The sequence below is a fragment of the Pipistrellus hanaki genome (genome assembly GCF_964339955.1).
Source record: "Pipistrellus hanaki genome assembly, chromosome: X".
Classification (NCBI taxonomy): Eukaryota; Metazoa; Chordata; class Mammalia; order Chiroptera; family Vespertilionidae; genus Pipistrellus; species Pipistrellus hanaki.
Genome location: NC_140524.1, coordinates 46,864,155 through 46,879,851, shown reverse-complemented (window position 1 = coordinate 46,879,851; position 15,697 = coordinate 46,864,155). Strand labels below are relative to the sequence as shown.

The 15,697-nt window shown below is 43.6% G+C and overlaps 1 protein-coding gene across 1 annotated transcript in view; it reads right to left on the bottom strand.

Annotated features, from left to right (window-relative positions):
* Positions 1 to 15,697, bottom strand: part of COL4A6 (collagen type IV alpha 6 chain) — a 451,051-nt gene that overhangs the window by 17,324 nt on the left and 418,030 nt on the right. Inside the window, exons 24-35 of the mRNA XM_084870435.1 lie at positions 14,650 to 14,703; positions 11,529 to 11,600; positions 11,105 to 11,212; positions 7,898 to 8,119; positions 7,341 to 7,502; positions 5,568 to 5,738; positions 4,717 to 4,860; positions 4,147 to 4,272; positions 3,504 to 3,685; positions 1,389 to 1,452; positions 701 to 775; positions 80 to 187 (exon numbers count right to left, since the gene is read on the bottom strand). Coding sequence (XP_084726561.1) covers positions 80 to 187; positions 701 to 775; positions 1,389 to 1,452; positions 3,504 to 3,685; positions 4,147 to 4,272; positions 4,717 to 4,860; positions 5,568 to 5,738; positions 7,341 to 7,502; positions 7,898 to 8,119; positions 11,105 to 11,212; positions 11,529 to 11,600; positions 14,650 to 14,703 — 1,488 coding nt within the window. The remainder of the gene's footprint in view (positions 1 to 79; positions 188 to 700; positions 776 to 1,388; positions 1,453 to 3,503; positions 3,686 to 4,146; positions 4,273 to 4,716; positions 4,861 to 5,567; positions 5,739 to 7,340; positions 7,503 to 7,897; positions 8,120 to 11,104; positions 11,213 to 11,528; positions 11,601 to 14,649; positions 14,704 to 15,697) is intronic.

Genomic DNA, 15,697 nt, shown 5'->3' with positions numbered 1-15,697 from the left:
AGGCAAAAGCTTAGAATGGGTCATGCCTTGAAGGTAATCCTATTTTTTTTCATAATAAAGTTGTCATGTGGCATGGTACCTGGGGAGCCAGGAAGGCCAACATCTCCAGAAATACCAACTTTCCCATCTTCACCTTTAATTCCAGGAACACCCATGTCACCAACTAGTCCAGATTTTCCTTTCATACCTACAAATCAAGAAAAATGCTGAGTGATCAGGTCAAATTTTGGGCAGTGTGTTCCTCCTTTAAAGAGGGAGAGGAGGAAGTTGAAGTCACTTGAACTGTCAAGATGGCTATATCCAATGAAGAAACTCTGAAAAGGATCACAGCAGCTGTCTTCACTTTTGAAAAGTGCTGCCCAATTGAAAAGTAAGTAAACTTGTTCTGAGTGCTCCCAGAAATAAGATCAACTGGTGGAAATGTTCAAGAAGCAGTTTAGATAACTATAAATTAAAGGGGTGGATACCACTATTCCACAGATTTTAAACTTATCCCATATAAGGCTACAAATCTTGAAAAAAGAGTAAGCTGGTTTGCTTGGGGAAAACTGTGTGCTGCCTGTGAGTGGACACATGTCAGGTAGGAATTTTTCTGCACTGGATCGAAGTTGTAGAGCTTGGGGTTTACCTCCAAAATTCCTTTCACTCTTAAGTTTTTAGGAGTCTGTGAGACATGTGAGAAAAAGCACAACAATCTTACCTTTCGAACCGGGTTCCCCAGGTTGTCCCTTAGGTCCTGGGCTACCAGGAAGTCCAAGTGTCTGGCCTTGATCTCCTGGGATATCAAAATATTGTTCAAATGTTTAGAAGAACTTATAGCTCATTTTGTCAAAAGGAGATCTTTTTAAGGCAAAAATCTTTCCAGATTCAATATAGCCAGAGTGTTGCTTAACAAAATTACCCATTGGGTTAAAAGTGACCAATCATCAGCAAAGGGCTGAGATGCTACTAGTTTGTTGGCATGAAATGATGCTACACATAGCATATATCAATTGGAAAATATATCACTAGACCCAGTTTGGGCAGATAAGATAATGGAAAGGGCCCTAAAACATCACCAAAATGGAACAGTGATGACAGCAAGAATGGGAATTTTCTTGCTCAGTGGATTGGGTTCAGTAGGGGAAGAGATACAATACTTTAGAGCCTAGGTTCCCCTCTACTGCTGAGTCTGGAAGGCAGGAGGGTTGAACGCACTGTTTGTTACATGTCTTTGAGGAACAAAGACTGAAAAGGAGGGGAGGTTTGACCAAAGGAGAAATGTAAACCAACTCACTTTCTCCTAAACACATAATCTTACCTCTCCCTCAACCAGGAGAGCCCTAGGACTACTAGAAATTCACCTTGCTCTGGAATAAAAACATATTAAAAAAGAAAGTACTCCTTACCTTTTGAACCTGGGAGGCCAGATACTCCTGGGAGCCCAGGAGCTCCTCTGAGACCCTGCAAACCCTTCAAAGCAATATGGGGATCATTATTTCTGCCCATAACTCAGGGCCTTCCATTCTTACACCCACTCCCCTCCCTGAGTCACTGCCAGAGGTGTCTATCATGTAGTCTGTGGCAGGAGTGGACTGGTGGAAGTAGGGTATGACATCCTGCAGAGGGGAAGATGATGAACAATGGATTGAAATTCATCCTTGGGGTTTTTTTTTTTTAAGAAGAATTTGATCTGTGATTAATCCGGGTCTTATCATTCATAACTTCCTAATGCCTATTAAAGTTGGAATCTTGGAAAATCAAGGTGTTCTAGCAAGTCTCTTAGAAAATATAGAACATGACAGTCAGGCCTGGCACTAGGTGTGCTATGAAGACAGTTGGCTACCACTGCCCATGACAAACCTCTGGAGCCATTATGCACAAGAAAAAGTATTGCTTCACTATGCGAGGTTAGCCATGTGCTACAGGTTCAGCAGGGAACATAATGTCCTTATGTCACCAGGTAACAAGCTGTATGTGTAGGTTCACAGGAAAAACTGCTTCATTAGCTAATGTCCAACACAATCAGCTGCCACCAATACTATTCTCCTGGTATTTGGTATGGTTTTGATTCATTTTGAGATGTACCCAGTAAAGAAACGTGCTGGGTGTAGTCTGAGTTCTGTACTGGGTCACTGTGGTCACCAAACTACTGCTTAGGACATCTCATCCATATGCCTGGCTTTTTCCTGCACATTGCATGTCTACTAATTCTAGCCTTGCTTATTCTCTGACTCCTCTCAGAATGCTTTCCACTTTGATTCCATCCCTCCCAGTGTGTGAGTAGTCAGGACCACCCAGTTGAGAACTATTTGTTTTGAAATTGCTTCAGAGGTGTGTGTGTGTGTGTGTGTGTGTGTGTGTGTGTGTGTGTGTTTTCTCTCTACCAGATGGACTGACACTTTTATAGGACGAGGACTTTGCCTGCATAGAGCATGGATTTTCTGTGATTTAGTTCATTAGTGACTAAATTTTAGTCCCTTCAATACTACTATTATTGCTACTATTTATTTATTTATTTATTTATTTATTTTTAATATATTTTATTGATTTTCACAGAGAGCTAGAAACGTCGATAAGAGAGAAACATCGACCAGCTGCCTCTTGCACACCCCCCTACCGGGGATGTGCCCGCAACCAATGTACATGCCCCTGACCGGAATCGAACCCGGGATCTTTCAGTCCGCAGACCAATGCTCTACCACTGAGCCAAACCGGTTTTGGCTATTATTGCTACTATTCATTCATAGTCTACCATGCACCCCAGATGCGATGCTAAGTGTTTTACGTGTACTATCTCAATTGATCTTCACTTCTGTCTGAAGGAGGTGTGATTATTCTAATTTCTTACAGATGAGAAAAGTGAGGCTTGGGCAAGTTAAGCAATATGCATAAAATCACAGAGCTAATGAATGATGGGACTAAGATTTAAACCCAAATCTCATAGTTAAGCCTACTCTACCACTCTGCCTTTTAAGAACCAAAGAAACTGGATTTGATTATTTGCCAATTGTTGTCTCTTGTGGAGGCAACAAAGACCTTTCTGAAATCAAAAACATCATGAAGTCTGTACCAAATTCTTATGATATACCAAACTCAATGGATATGGGCAGTGGGATGCAGACTAAAAAGCACATGAGGCAGTTCTTGTTCTCAAGTACCAACAATCTCACATAAAATCAAACCCACACAGGGCCAATAAGTAATGAGAAGGATAGTGTGCCAGCATGGTGGAAGCCCAGGGACTTCTGGAGGAGTAGGCACCTGGGATGGAGCCTGAAGGATGGACAGATTTTAGGCAATTGCAGAGGAGGAAGTTAGCCATGTCGGAAGATAGCATGAACAAAGGCCCAAAGAAGTGGGTGTTCAGGAAAGGATGGAAAGACCTATGAAACTCAAAGAGAGGGCTTTGTCTAGGGTGACCTGGGAAAGGGGTCAGGATCAAAATGGTAGGCAAAGGAGACATATCCTCTTGCTGTAAAGGACCCTTCCTGGTGGGGAGACAAAAATATGTGCACACATACACTTTCTCCTGGCATTCCTGGGAAGCCTGAGATTCCAGGTAAGCCTTTCTGGCCAGGTAATCCCCGAAGTCCTGTGGAGCCAGGGGAGCCTGGTTCCCCAATATGTCCTTTGATGGTATTGGGGAATCCAGGAGCTCCAGGCAAGCCTGGTGGCCCATGGAGACCAGCCTTTCCTTTCTGACCTGGGAAAAAAACAAATGGCTTGGAATGAGATTCTGGGCAAGAGAAAGGTGCAGGTGCCCTGGGTTGCAGAAAGGCAAAGTACAGCTTGGGGACAGTTAACATGGAGGTAGAGGTGGGAGTGGGGTGGTGTCTTCACCCTTATGAAGTGCCAGTAAGGTATAGCCTGCTCCAGTACTGGGAAAGCTATTCAGTGCCATGCCCTACCATCTGCAAGGCTCCTCCAGGGGTACAACAGTCTGGGGTTCAAAAACTCACTTAAACAGTTACAGTGAAAATTGGCAATCTCAAAGTCCAGGTGCCCCTCAGGCTCATGGAAGGTATCCTCTTAGGATCCCCTGCCAGCACCCACACTGACACTCTGGGGAGTCTTGTAGTGCAAAGCCTTTTCTCAGGAAGGGATTTGAGTTTGGTTCTAAAACCTTCCTGGGGCATTTCTCCTGCCCAATCCCTGCCCCAGCACCTCTGGGTCCAGAAAATCCATCCAATCCAGTTGGGCCTTGAGAGCCTTTGTCTCCTTTGAATTGGAGGTTCAGCATTGGAGGTCTTAGACTGGAAATTCCAACTGGCCCCGGATCGCCTCTTTCTCCTGCAGGGATGGAGATCATGAGATACTCACAAGAGGAAGCTCAGACAAGGAGTTAGGCATGAGCTGACTTTTCATATCAGCTCTTCCATCCATCACACCCAAGCACCCTTTCTGAGCCCTTCCAGCTTCTTTGTGCCCCTGTTTTCCCAACTTTGCATTTATGTGCATGCTCTATCCTTTCATAAGCCCAAACTCCACAAGCAACTTTAAGCTGTACTCAAAACCATCCTCTGTTGAACATCTGGGAATGTATGACAAGGCCTCTAATATGCAGTGGTAATAGAAGAAATTAGGTCTTTTGGTTTAAAAGGATTTCATTCAGAAGCCTTAAATCTTATTATTTAACAAAGGATTGGTACAAGCCACGTGGATGACAAAGTTGACAAACAAAATCTACCTTGGGAAACATAAATGGCAATTCCAGAATTCAATTCTCCTGCTCACCTTTTTCACCAGGGCTACCAGCCCTTCCAGATGGTCCCATTTTTCCAGCCAACCCAGGAATTCCCTTTAATCCACTTGCACCAGAAATCCCGGGGAGACCTGGTATCCCTGGAAAACCTATCAGTCCAACAGACCCCTTCTCACCTGTTAATAAACAAGAATTTCTATTATTATCCCTGTTTTAGTGCATACAAGGAAATGGAAGCTCAGAGAGGTTAACTAACCCAAAGTTACACAGCTAGGAAGTTGCAGAAAAGAGATTCAAACCCAGGTTTCTTTAACTTCAAAGCTTCAACTCTTTGTCATTACACATTACCATTTCCCTGACCAGGGACATGACACTAAGCAACAAAATGGAAAGACGAGGTGGACATCTCTTTTATGATTTGTCAAAATAAATCTCATGTGTGGCACACACACACAAAAAGCCCAGGGCCAGGAGGCACTCTAGTCTGGCACTGTTACTAACCAGTTGTGTGACATTAGACCACTCACTTCCCCCTGTATAAAATGGAAATGCCTCTCACCCAACCTCTGGTGTCTAGCAGGATATGAGAACAGAAAATGAAAACTACCAGGCTCTGTGGTAGGGGTGATCCTACCACAGATGAGTAAACAATGAGTAAACCCAATGTGGCTATGACTGTCTTGGGCTTTACTGACTATGCTATTCAGGCCAGTGTTCCACCCAGCAGGCAGTGAGTGTGACTCTTAGCACTGGCCTTGTCCAACTATCTTGTTACTAAAAACCCTGCCCACCTCCCTCCTCATCCCCCTTTCCTAGGCAGAAGGGGAGGGCAATCTGGGCAGCATGGATGTTCCACTAGTGCCTTTTTGATCACTTCACTTACCCTTCCAACCTGGCAGGCCTGAAAGTCCAGTATCCCCTGGCAACCCTGAGTTCCCCAGGAATCCAATTAACCCTGTAGATCCAGGAAGGCCTTTCAGCCCAGGCAGACCTCTCTTTCCAGTTGATGCAGGGGGACCTGTTTCACCTTTTGGACCTTTCTTTCCAGGATGTCCTGAACCACACAGGAGAGAACACAGGACAACTGTGAAGTAAGACTCTGTTCAGATCTGGACCACTGACTATTCTCATGGTTTCTGATTATTTTTAGAAAATAGCCCTTTAAGAATGGATTATGTAGGCTGTTAACAGGCAGAGGTCTTAGTTGGCTGAAACATTAGCACCTACCACCCAGAGTGTCACAGCAATGGCTATTAGTTCCAACATGGCACTGTAGCTGGCAGGGCACACAAATCTCATTTGATTATAACTTCTTCACCCTTTATGAATGTGTTTTAAACTTTAGCCTCTAAATGGAGCTCTCTAAAGCCTGGGTGGCAAATGGACTCTAATTTCCTGGAACTTCCAGTCTGAACCACTCCACAATGGCTGTTTCTTGAGCCAAACGATGAAGTAGAGGTTAAAGCTGATCCATTGTGTTAGCTTCCCAGGGAGCCATGGATTCAGGGATGCCCTTTTAATCCCTCATGCAAGCAGTTAAATCAACCAGTTACTTGGCATTAAGGGTTCAAAGACCTCCTAGTGCCAAGTACTGTAGAAATCCCCAAGGCCCATTTGGTCTCCTAGGTATTCCAAGACTTCTTTCACCATGAATTATGTTGACCAATGGAATTAACTTCCTGAGCCTCTGTCAAAGTGGAATGTTCCGGTACAAAGCAAGGAAATTAAACACCCAAAGGATTAAACCAGTGTCAACAGAGGTATTTGGACCTCTGAGGACCTAAATGAATGGCTGACTTGGCTTTCTATGGATTGAAAAGCTGAAAGCTCCAAGATTCTAATGGAGGCTATAAAGGGGATTCCACAACAAGAGAAGGAAATTCAATGGGGTCCAATCCCACAGCATGAGTTCAGGGACCTCTGGCTTTGCCAGGTTATAATGTATACTAAGATAATTCCTTGAGTACAAAGCAAAGTCGTGGGGATGTTAGTCTGAGATCCTAAGTGTCATTTTCTCACCCAGACAATCCATGTGAAGACCCCAGAAACCAGAGGACAAAGGGGATAAAAAGCATATTAGTGGTGTTGTAATTTGACTTCAAACACTTGGACAGGAGTAAGGAGAGATGATATAGTCACTGAGATAGGGTAGGGAGGGTGATGCCAGAAGAAGACAAGCTGCAAACACTAGGCTGAAACCAGCAGTGTCAGACCCTACTGCCCAGTGAAAGACACTGTGACCATGGTCTTCAGAGACATGCTCCCCTGAGAGGGAGGCCACCATACAGTCACACTATGCTTGAGCTTCTCCCCCAACCCAATGACTCCCCAGGTCCCCAGTGAAGGCAATGAAGATGGCTAGATACCCCTCCACAACAAGTGGAAGGCAGGAGGGAGACTGAAGCATGATAAGGGAGTGGGGGGTCATGAGGAGAGCCAGGGTGGGCTTTGTGGCAATATTTTGGAAGCTAAACTGCAGAAATCTGTTCTGCTTGGCATTTGAGGGCAACTTGAGATTTGAAACCTGAGAGGTTAGGAAAGTGGTCTCTTTCTCAACTCTGTCCATGTCACACTGCTGCTATTGACCTTCAGGGCATCAGGATCCAGGGCCTAACTTAAGTCTGGCAAGCTGGGTCTTCATCTTCAAAGGACCTACCTGAAGTACCTGGAAGGCCTGGTGCTCCTGGTAGCCCGGGTTTGCCCTTGATGCTGGGTAAACCAACAGTTCCGGAAATACCTGGCTGTCCCATGTGGCCTGGTGTTCCAGGGCTGCCCTGCTCACCTTTGGGACCTAGCGAGCCCGACTTTCCAGACAAACCTAATGAAAAGAAGGGATAGATGAGCATAGCCTGTTTCAGTGATGGCAGGGCCACGTTACCAAACCAACTGCCAATGGAAAAGCTGGTCCCAGATTTATCCCAGATGCCACTTTAGTCTCAACTCCAATATTGTTGCTATTCCCAGCAGTTAGTAAGAGGCTTTGCAAGAGATCTGACTATTGATTATGGTTACTTCTGGAATTACTAGGACAGGAGAATAAATTCAGGGAATTTAAGAAAATCATTCCCCAAAGAGAGGGACAGAATAAAGTGACTTTTCATTTTAATATCCGATTAACCCCTCACCCCAGATTCATGCAAATGTTCATGCAAGTATACTGGTTACAGAAAGGCTTTCTGTTAATTTTTAAATAAGTGAGGCAATAAAAGTCACCCTTGGGTCCTGGAAGGCCAGAGTCTCCAGGAAATCCTCTGTCCCCTGGCAATCCCTGTAGGCCTTGTTCCCCCGGAGCACCAATTTCAGCACTAAAGATGTCACCAGGGACTCCCTTGGAACCTGGTAAACCTGTATTGCCAACTTTTCCAGGCAAGCCATCTTTTCCAGGGAGCCCAGGAAACCCAGGCAAGCCCTTATCCCCACGAGGTCCAGGAAATCCTAAACGTAAAGAGGCAAAAATAAAAGCCCATGGAGATTTAGAAGCCATAGATCTGGGTAGAGGTATCTGAAACAGATTTTTTCTACTATGAAAGTGAACATATCAATAGTGTGTGTCATGAATCTAAAAGACACAAAGCCAACAATTAAATCAAGTTAAGACAGACAAAAACCCCTAAGCTTATAGATATAGAGATCAGATTGATGATTGCTAGAAATATGGGGTAAGGGATATGGGAAATGGGTGAAGGAGGTCAAAAGGTACAAACTTCCAGTTATAAAATAAGTCATGAGGATGTAATGGATAGCGTGGCGATACTTGTTAATAATACTGTATTGCATGTTTGAAAGTTGTTTAGAGTAAATATTAAAGATTTCATCACAACAAAAATATGTAAGTATGTATGGTGAAGAATAGTAACTAGACTTATTATGGTGATCATTTCACAACAAATACAAATATTGAATTATTACGTTATACACTTGAAATTAATATAATGTTATATGTCAATTATAACTTGACTAGAGGCCTGGTGCATGAAATTCGTGCACTGAAGGGGGGTGTCCCTCAGCCAGCCTGCACACTTTCTAATATGGGACCCCTCAGGGGATATCTGACTGCTGGACCACAGGAATCAGGCCAAAACCAGCAGTCGGATATGCCTCTCTCAATCCAGGATCACTAGCTCCTAAACGCTCATCTGCCTGCATGCCTAATTGCCCTTAACCATCTCTGCCTGCCTGATCGCCCCTAACCACCTCTCCTCAGCCCTGAACCTGGGACCCAGGCTTCCCTCCTCCTGATGGCTGTAGGAACCCAGGACCTGGGCTTCCCTCTCTCTGGCCAGCCCAGGCACCCGAGACCTGAACTGGCTTCGCCCAGGACCATGGGTGGGTGGCTTCTCCCAGGAGGCAGCTGATGGTGCCTGGGACCATGGGTGGGCAGCTTCTCCCAGACCCAGCTTTGTCAGAATGGAAAACCGGAAGACGTCCTGTCTAATTAGCATATTACCCCTTTATTAGTATCCTAATCTATAAAAAGCCAGGGGCCATCAAGACTGAAACAATCAGAAGGATAACTGAACACAGGCTGTGTGGGGCAACAAGTCTGGTTGGGGTCTAGTGAGAGATGACCAAACGACTGAAGAGTAGGCTGTGTAGGGTGACCAGACCATCAGGTAAGGTGACCAGACGTCCTGCTTTTTTAAAACAATTTGTCCCGCGTCCCACGGTGTTTTAAAAAAGTCCCGATTTTTGGAAAGAATCTTCTAAATCTTTTGGACTTTTTAAAAACACCGCGGGATGTGGGACAAATTGTTAAAAATCAGGACTGTCCCACCAAAATTGGGACGTCTGGTCACCTTACATCAGGGGGATTAGTGAGGGACGACCAAATGACTAAATAGCAGGCTGCATGGAGTGACCAGGCTGGCAGGGGGGGTGGCAGTTAGGGGTGACCAGGCCATCAGGGGGGGCAGTTTGGTGTGGCCAGGCTGGCAGTAGGGCAATAGGGGTGACCAGGCCATCGGGGGGGGCAGTTAAGGGTGACCAGGCTGGCAGGGGGGGCAGTTAGGGGAAATCAGGCAGGCAGGCAGGTGATCAGTTAGGAGCCAGTGGTCCCGGATTGTGAGAGGTATGTCCAACTGCTGGGCCCTAGGGATTGGGCCTAAACTAGCAGTCAGACATCCCCTTAGGGACCCCAGATTGGAGAGGGTGCAGGCTGGGCTGTGGGGCCTCCCCCCCCCTCCCCCCATGCACGAATTTTGTGCACCAGGCCTCTAGTAGATAAAAACATATTTTAAAATAATAATAGTGTGTTTCATATTTCTCTTGAAGATCAGAAGTCTCTGGTCCTTGGAGGACTTGCCTAGAGACAGGGACTGCACCATATGACCTGGAAGGGTTTCTAACTCATTGAGGCCAGGCCTTGGGCAGAACCCAGAAACTCTGGGACTCCTACAGTAGCTGAAGTGATGGTTTACACCCATGACCTCATGTCAAAGGCCCAAACTCATGCTGTCATGCTTCCCTCTTTTCTGGGTCATGGAAGAAACTGAGACACCGATAAAACTCAGGGCACATAGCCCAAGATGATCTATGTGCTGTAGAACAGAAATGGGTCTTAAACCAAGTCCCCTGGGGCAGAGTTACTTGGTAAAACTCAGATTGCTGGGCCCACCCCAGAGCTTCTGATCAGTAGCTCTGCCAAGGGGCCAAGAATCTGCATTACTAACAAGTTTCCAGGTGTTGCTGATGCTGCTGGCCCTGGTTTGAAAACCACTGGTGCAGTATGGAACAATGACACTCAGTTTGAAATATCAAGGTGTGAGTGAAGGGATAGAAATGAAAAACTTCCCTCAGACTCATTTGAATCTCTCTAACCTTTAAGGAGTTGATCCAGGAAACTGCCATAGGTCTGGTAGCCAGATAAACTGATAGAGTCCTAGCTCTGTCACTAGTGGCTTTGTAACCACAGGCAATTCACTTTTCACTTGTTCCCCAGCTTCCTCATATAAAAGTGAAGGGATTGTCTAGCTCAGTGTTTCCCAAACTTCTCTCATGATGAGAATCACCTGGTGGAGTTGTTAAAACACAGATTCCTGAATCCCAACTAAGAAGTGCTAAACTAGAATTTTTGGGAACATATAGGTAAAATTGTATACTTAACTAGTGCTCTAAGACAGATTTTATATACAGAGCACTAAGTTAGGTATGCAATTTTACCTATATGTTCTCAAAAATTCTAGTTTAGCACTTCTTAGTTGGGATTCAGGAATCTGTGTTTTAACAACTCCACCAGGTGATTCTCATCATGAGAGAAGTTTGGGAAACACTGGAGCTGATCTCAAATGGCCTTTATTGCCCCCATATGCTGTCATTTTGCAGCTGTATCCTAACTTCCTGCAACTGGTAGGTGGCTATTACAATCCAAATGCACACGCTCACACAAAAGGAGAAGCAGGGAGGAGAAGCTTCTTTCCTTACCTGGAAATCTAGGGAGGTGAAGTGATCCTGGATTTCCCAACTCTCCTTTTTTTCCATGTGATCCAGGCTGACCTGGAGTCCCAGGGAGGCCAGGGGCCCCTTTAGGCCCTGAAAACCCAAATGGTGAGGGGAAAGGTGAATTAGTGTGGATAGGTAGGATTTGTGGTGTTCAGTTAAGAATTCTAGAGTCTCGGAGGGCATCTCTTTTATATATATATTTTAATTGAATTTTAGAGAGAGAAGGAGGGAGAGGGATAGAAACATGGATGAGAGACTCTCCAGCAGACATTCTATTTTCTCAATCTTCAAGTCTGCCCTCTCAGGAGAAATGTGGACCCCAAAATGCTATCGGGCTACACTTTGCTTCCTTTGGCTCATGGCCCTGGCAAGTGTGCTCATGGCTTTATCTGATCTCATTCCATACCTGGGAATCCGGGAGCTCCTGGAGATCCTGATGGACCATATGGCCCAGAAATAATACAAGGCAAGGTGATACCTGTAAATGGTAACAGGTAAACATTCGGTGATCCCAATGAGTCAGGAATGATTTCCCCCCGGAATGCTCCTTTACTTCCATTCCATCAAATGGGACAACCAAGTTCTTCCCACCCGGAAGCTGGAGACCATTCAGAAGAATCCTGACATCAGAAGCTTTTGGGAGTTACCCCTAATGCAATTGCTTTCCGGCATAACAATGCCCCTAGTGTCTAGGTGCCAGGATGTCACTTCCAAAACCATCAGTGTCCAGTGCCAGGCAGTCATCTCTGTAGCAGATGTTACCTATAAATATTTCCTAGCAGTGTCCTGTGCAGGGACAGCAACAAATAGACATGGCCTGCTCACTCTGCCCTCAGATGGAGCCTCTCCCTAAGATGGAAGCTTGGGGTTAATCCTAAGTGTTCAATATGCCCACATTATAAGGGTTTGAAGCCAAGACCCTTAAGTTCACATGTCTTCCCAATTTTTGGAATGAGTTCTTTTGACACATCTCATTTGAAATCTGTTGAAGTCTATTGACTGTCTTTGGTCAGATATACCTATAGATTTGTACCAGGAAAACACTGAAGGCCATTCTCTTGCCCACAATAGAAGAACACTGACCCTTCCCTCAGCTCCTCATTTGAAACCACCAACTCTGTCACAGAGGGAGAAGGGGCAGTCAATATTAATATTCAAGACATTAAAATTGGCATGCATAGCCCTTCTCCTAGCAAACTCTTCATTGCTCATTAATAATGCAAATATAAAGAGTCTATAAGATCATGGAGGGGAGGTTTAATAAAATATTGGTGAATAAATTAAGTGTTGGTTCCCTCAAGTTCCATATACAAACAACTGCTATGCTAATTAAAATTAGTCTTGCCTATTCATTAAAAGAATCCCTCAAGGTCTGCTTTAGCTATGAAGCCAACAGTTCTAATAAACTTCTACATCTTTTGCCTGTACTTAAAATCAGTCTTAAACTTCATTTCTTAAAAGACATGTATACAGCTCTAACAGGTTTAGCTCAGTGGATAGAGCGTTGGCCTGTGGACTCAAGGGTTTCAGGTTCGATTCCGGTCAAGGGTATGTACCTTGGTTGTGGTTAATTGAATTTTAGAGAGAGAATAAGGGAGAGGGATAGAAGCATTGCAGGAGGCAGCTGATTGATGTTTCTCTCTCATCAATGTTTCTAACTCTCTCTCCCTCTCTGTAAAAAAATCAATAAAATTACATATATATATATATATATATATATATATATATATAGAGAGAGAGAGAGAGAGAGAGAGAGAGAGAGAGAGACATATATACAACCTATGATTCAGACTGCTTACTCAACTGCTGAACTGGCTGGCATTTCCCCTCCAATACCACTTATATTTTTTACTATGAAGACTTGATGGCATTTTTAGCCTACTTGTTCTATTCCTAAATCAAAATTGAAAATTAAACAATATAATGTATTGGCTTAAGAGGTGGGCTCTGAAGCCAGACAGACCTGTTTATATCCTAGTTGCGCTACTAACTAGTTGTATGGGCAAGATACTTAACCTCTCTAAGCATCATGTAAATGAGAGCTACTTGTCTCATATGGTGTTTATGATGATTGTATGGGGGGAAAAAAGCTAATAGTGCCTAAAATACTGGTATGTACCTAATGAATAATAGTTTTTTATTATCTTACTTAAGAAAAAGTACTTAGAACAACTCCTATAAGGTCATCCCTGGTTTCTATCACCAGTCAGGTTAATGACACTACTTTCTAGCCTGGGCAGCAATTTTCTGTCTTCTAGACCTCAGGTTCCTATAGTCATATGTCCATAGGTGGAGAGATGGCCATAGGCCTAATCTTCCTCCATAGGTGGCTACACCCATCACAATTCTGCCAGACACTGAGATGATGGACCTATTTCTGAGGGTTATTTCCATTATGGAAATATGCTCCATGGGCAAGCATCTCAGGATGACATGCTAATCCTATTCTTGCCCCCAGCCCAAGTCCTTTGGACTAGACTGAAAAACTGTTTCCTATTATAGATGGTATCATGCGAGGGATTCTGAAGAAGACTCTCTTGCCCCAATAATTCCAATAGACTTAAATGTGTCAAACACTGCAATTTCATTGCTTTATGTCTTAATAAAAAAAAAACCTGGGTAAAATACAGTTATCTCTGGATTGGCTCCAAACATAAATCCATCCATCCTTAATTTATCAGATCAGTTTCATAGATTTTTTTTTACACTTGTGACAGCCAGATAAAGACAAAACCTTTAGAGAACGGGACAGAAGACAGGCACCTGGATGGGAAAAATAATGATAAAAGGGAAGATGAATAGAAACCAGAAGAAATTAAGGACATACTTCCCTTTTGCCTCAGGCCAGTCCTGTACATCACACAACACATGCATTAAAGCAGAGGGTCAACATCGTGAGAAGGTAAGGACTTTAAGTCATACTGGTATCTGTTTTTTTTTTTTTTTACTTTATGTCCCCATCTTCTAGTTTACATTCTTGAATTCAGAGCCTTCTCCCCAACAAAGCAAAAATTGGTTTTACCCATATTCTATTTTTATAATTGTAACAAATGACCTAATTATTCTGACTTTTCCCAATTAATGCCAAAATTCTCAGAATAAAAAGCACTTCTGTTTACCAAGATTCCAACATCTTAATTTACTCTGGAGCCAATGAATAAATATCAGACATACAGGGGTCCTTTGAGGTACCTCTCAAGACAAGTCATAGCCCCAGATAAGTTCAGAAAATAAAGGTGCTCAAGGTAGAAAACAGCAAGCCATCAACATGCATGGTGAAGGAAATCAGTTCTTCTGGAGATTGCATGCCTGTTTATCCCTGTACTCCCTCCCAGAAGGTATATGCCAAGGAGCCTCTGAAGCAGTTTTATGTTAGCCTTTGCACCCCAGCCTTAGGATCATCTTTCCCCAACCAGGGGCTGCTCAGTGTAGTGCTCAAGCCATTGTGAGTGTGTGAGATAAAGGTGAACAAAAAGAGATTTTTTTCTAACGTTATTTGAGAACCTCCTGACTTAGCTAGCTCTCACCTCCCTCAGTGTCTAAGTCTCCTTTACCAATCTTCCCTCTGCAGCAGCAGTCACCTAGACCAATCAAGTAAAGAAGAAAATTAAACCAGGACAGAAGTTTCTTGAGACCCAAGGAAAGTCTTATCTGAAGCCTAGGTATACCCACCAATCAAATTCCCTATCTGGATTGAGTGAAGAGAGCTGGCACCCTCACAAATCAAGGGCACCGCTTCAATAATAATGAGGGTGATGTATTACTATGAGCATCTGGGTCAGAGCCTCTTTGGAAACAGCCCATGTTTTTGTTAGTCCACGGTTTGTAATAATTCAAACTACAAGGTTGAAAGACTTCTGATGACTACATCCCCTTCCCTGGCAAGGCAGTTATCCTACCCTGGGCCACAGCTGGTTGAAGTGAGTACATTTAGAAACAATATCTTCATTTTTCATGGCAATAGCTACAATGTAAATGTCTGGTTTACTACCTTACAAAAGGTTATATGTTGGTAAAACGGTGGGGAAAGAAAGCTCTTAATTTAACTAATTTGGCGGCGGGGAGAGGGGAGTCTTGGTACTGCAACAAGAACATTTTCTATATGAGATATCTCATAGATTATAATTTACTATACCACTATATTCCTAAGAACATTCTGTGTCCAGTGACTAGTGAAGTTGGGATAGAAATGGTCCCATTGGCTTCCTTCTGTTGACTCAGAATGTTGAGAATATAAAAATTGGGGATGTATAATTTTATAAATAAACCAATCAACTGAAGAAGAAAATTAGGGGGAATAAGAACACACATGTAACACCTTAATCAATAAAGAAATTTAAAAAACAAAAGACAAAAAAAGAGAAGAAAATTAAATCAGGACAGAACGGAAGTTTCTTGAGGCCCAAGGAAAGTCTTATCTACAGCCCAGGTATATCCGCATGTTATTATAATTCAGTTTAAAACCTAGTTGCCTGCAATATGTGTTGACTTAGAATCAAGATCCAATTGTTGGAGGGGTAGTGGAATGACCATGATTAATGTCTCTGAGAACAGAGGTGGAAGCAAAGCTATAGA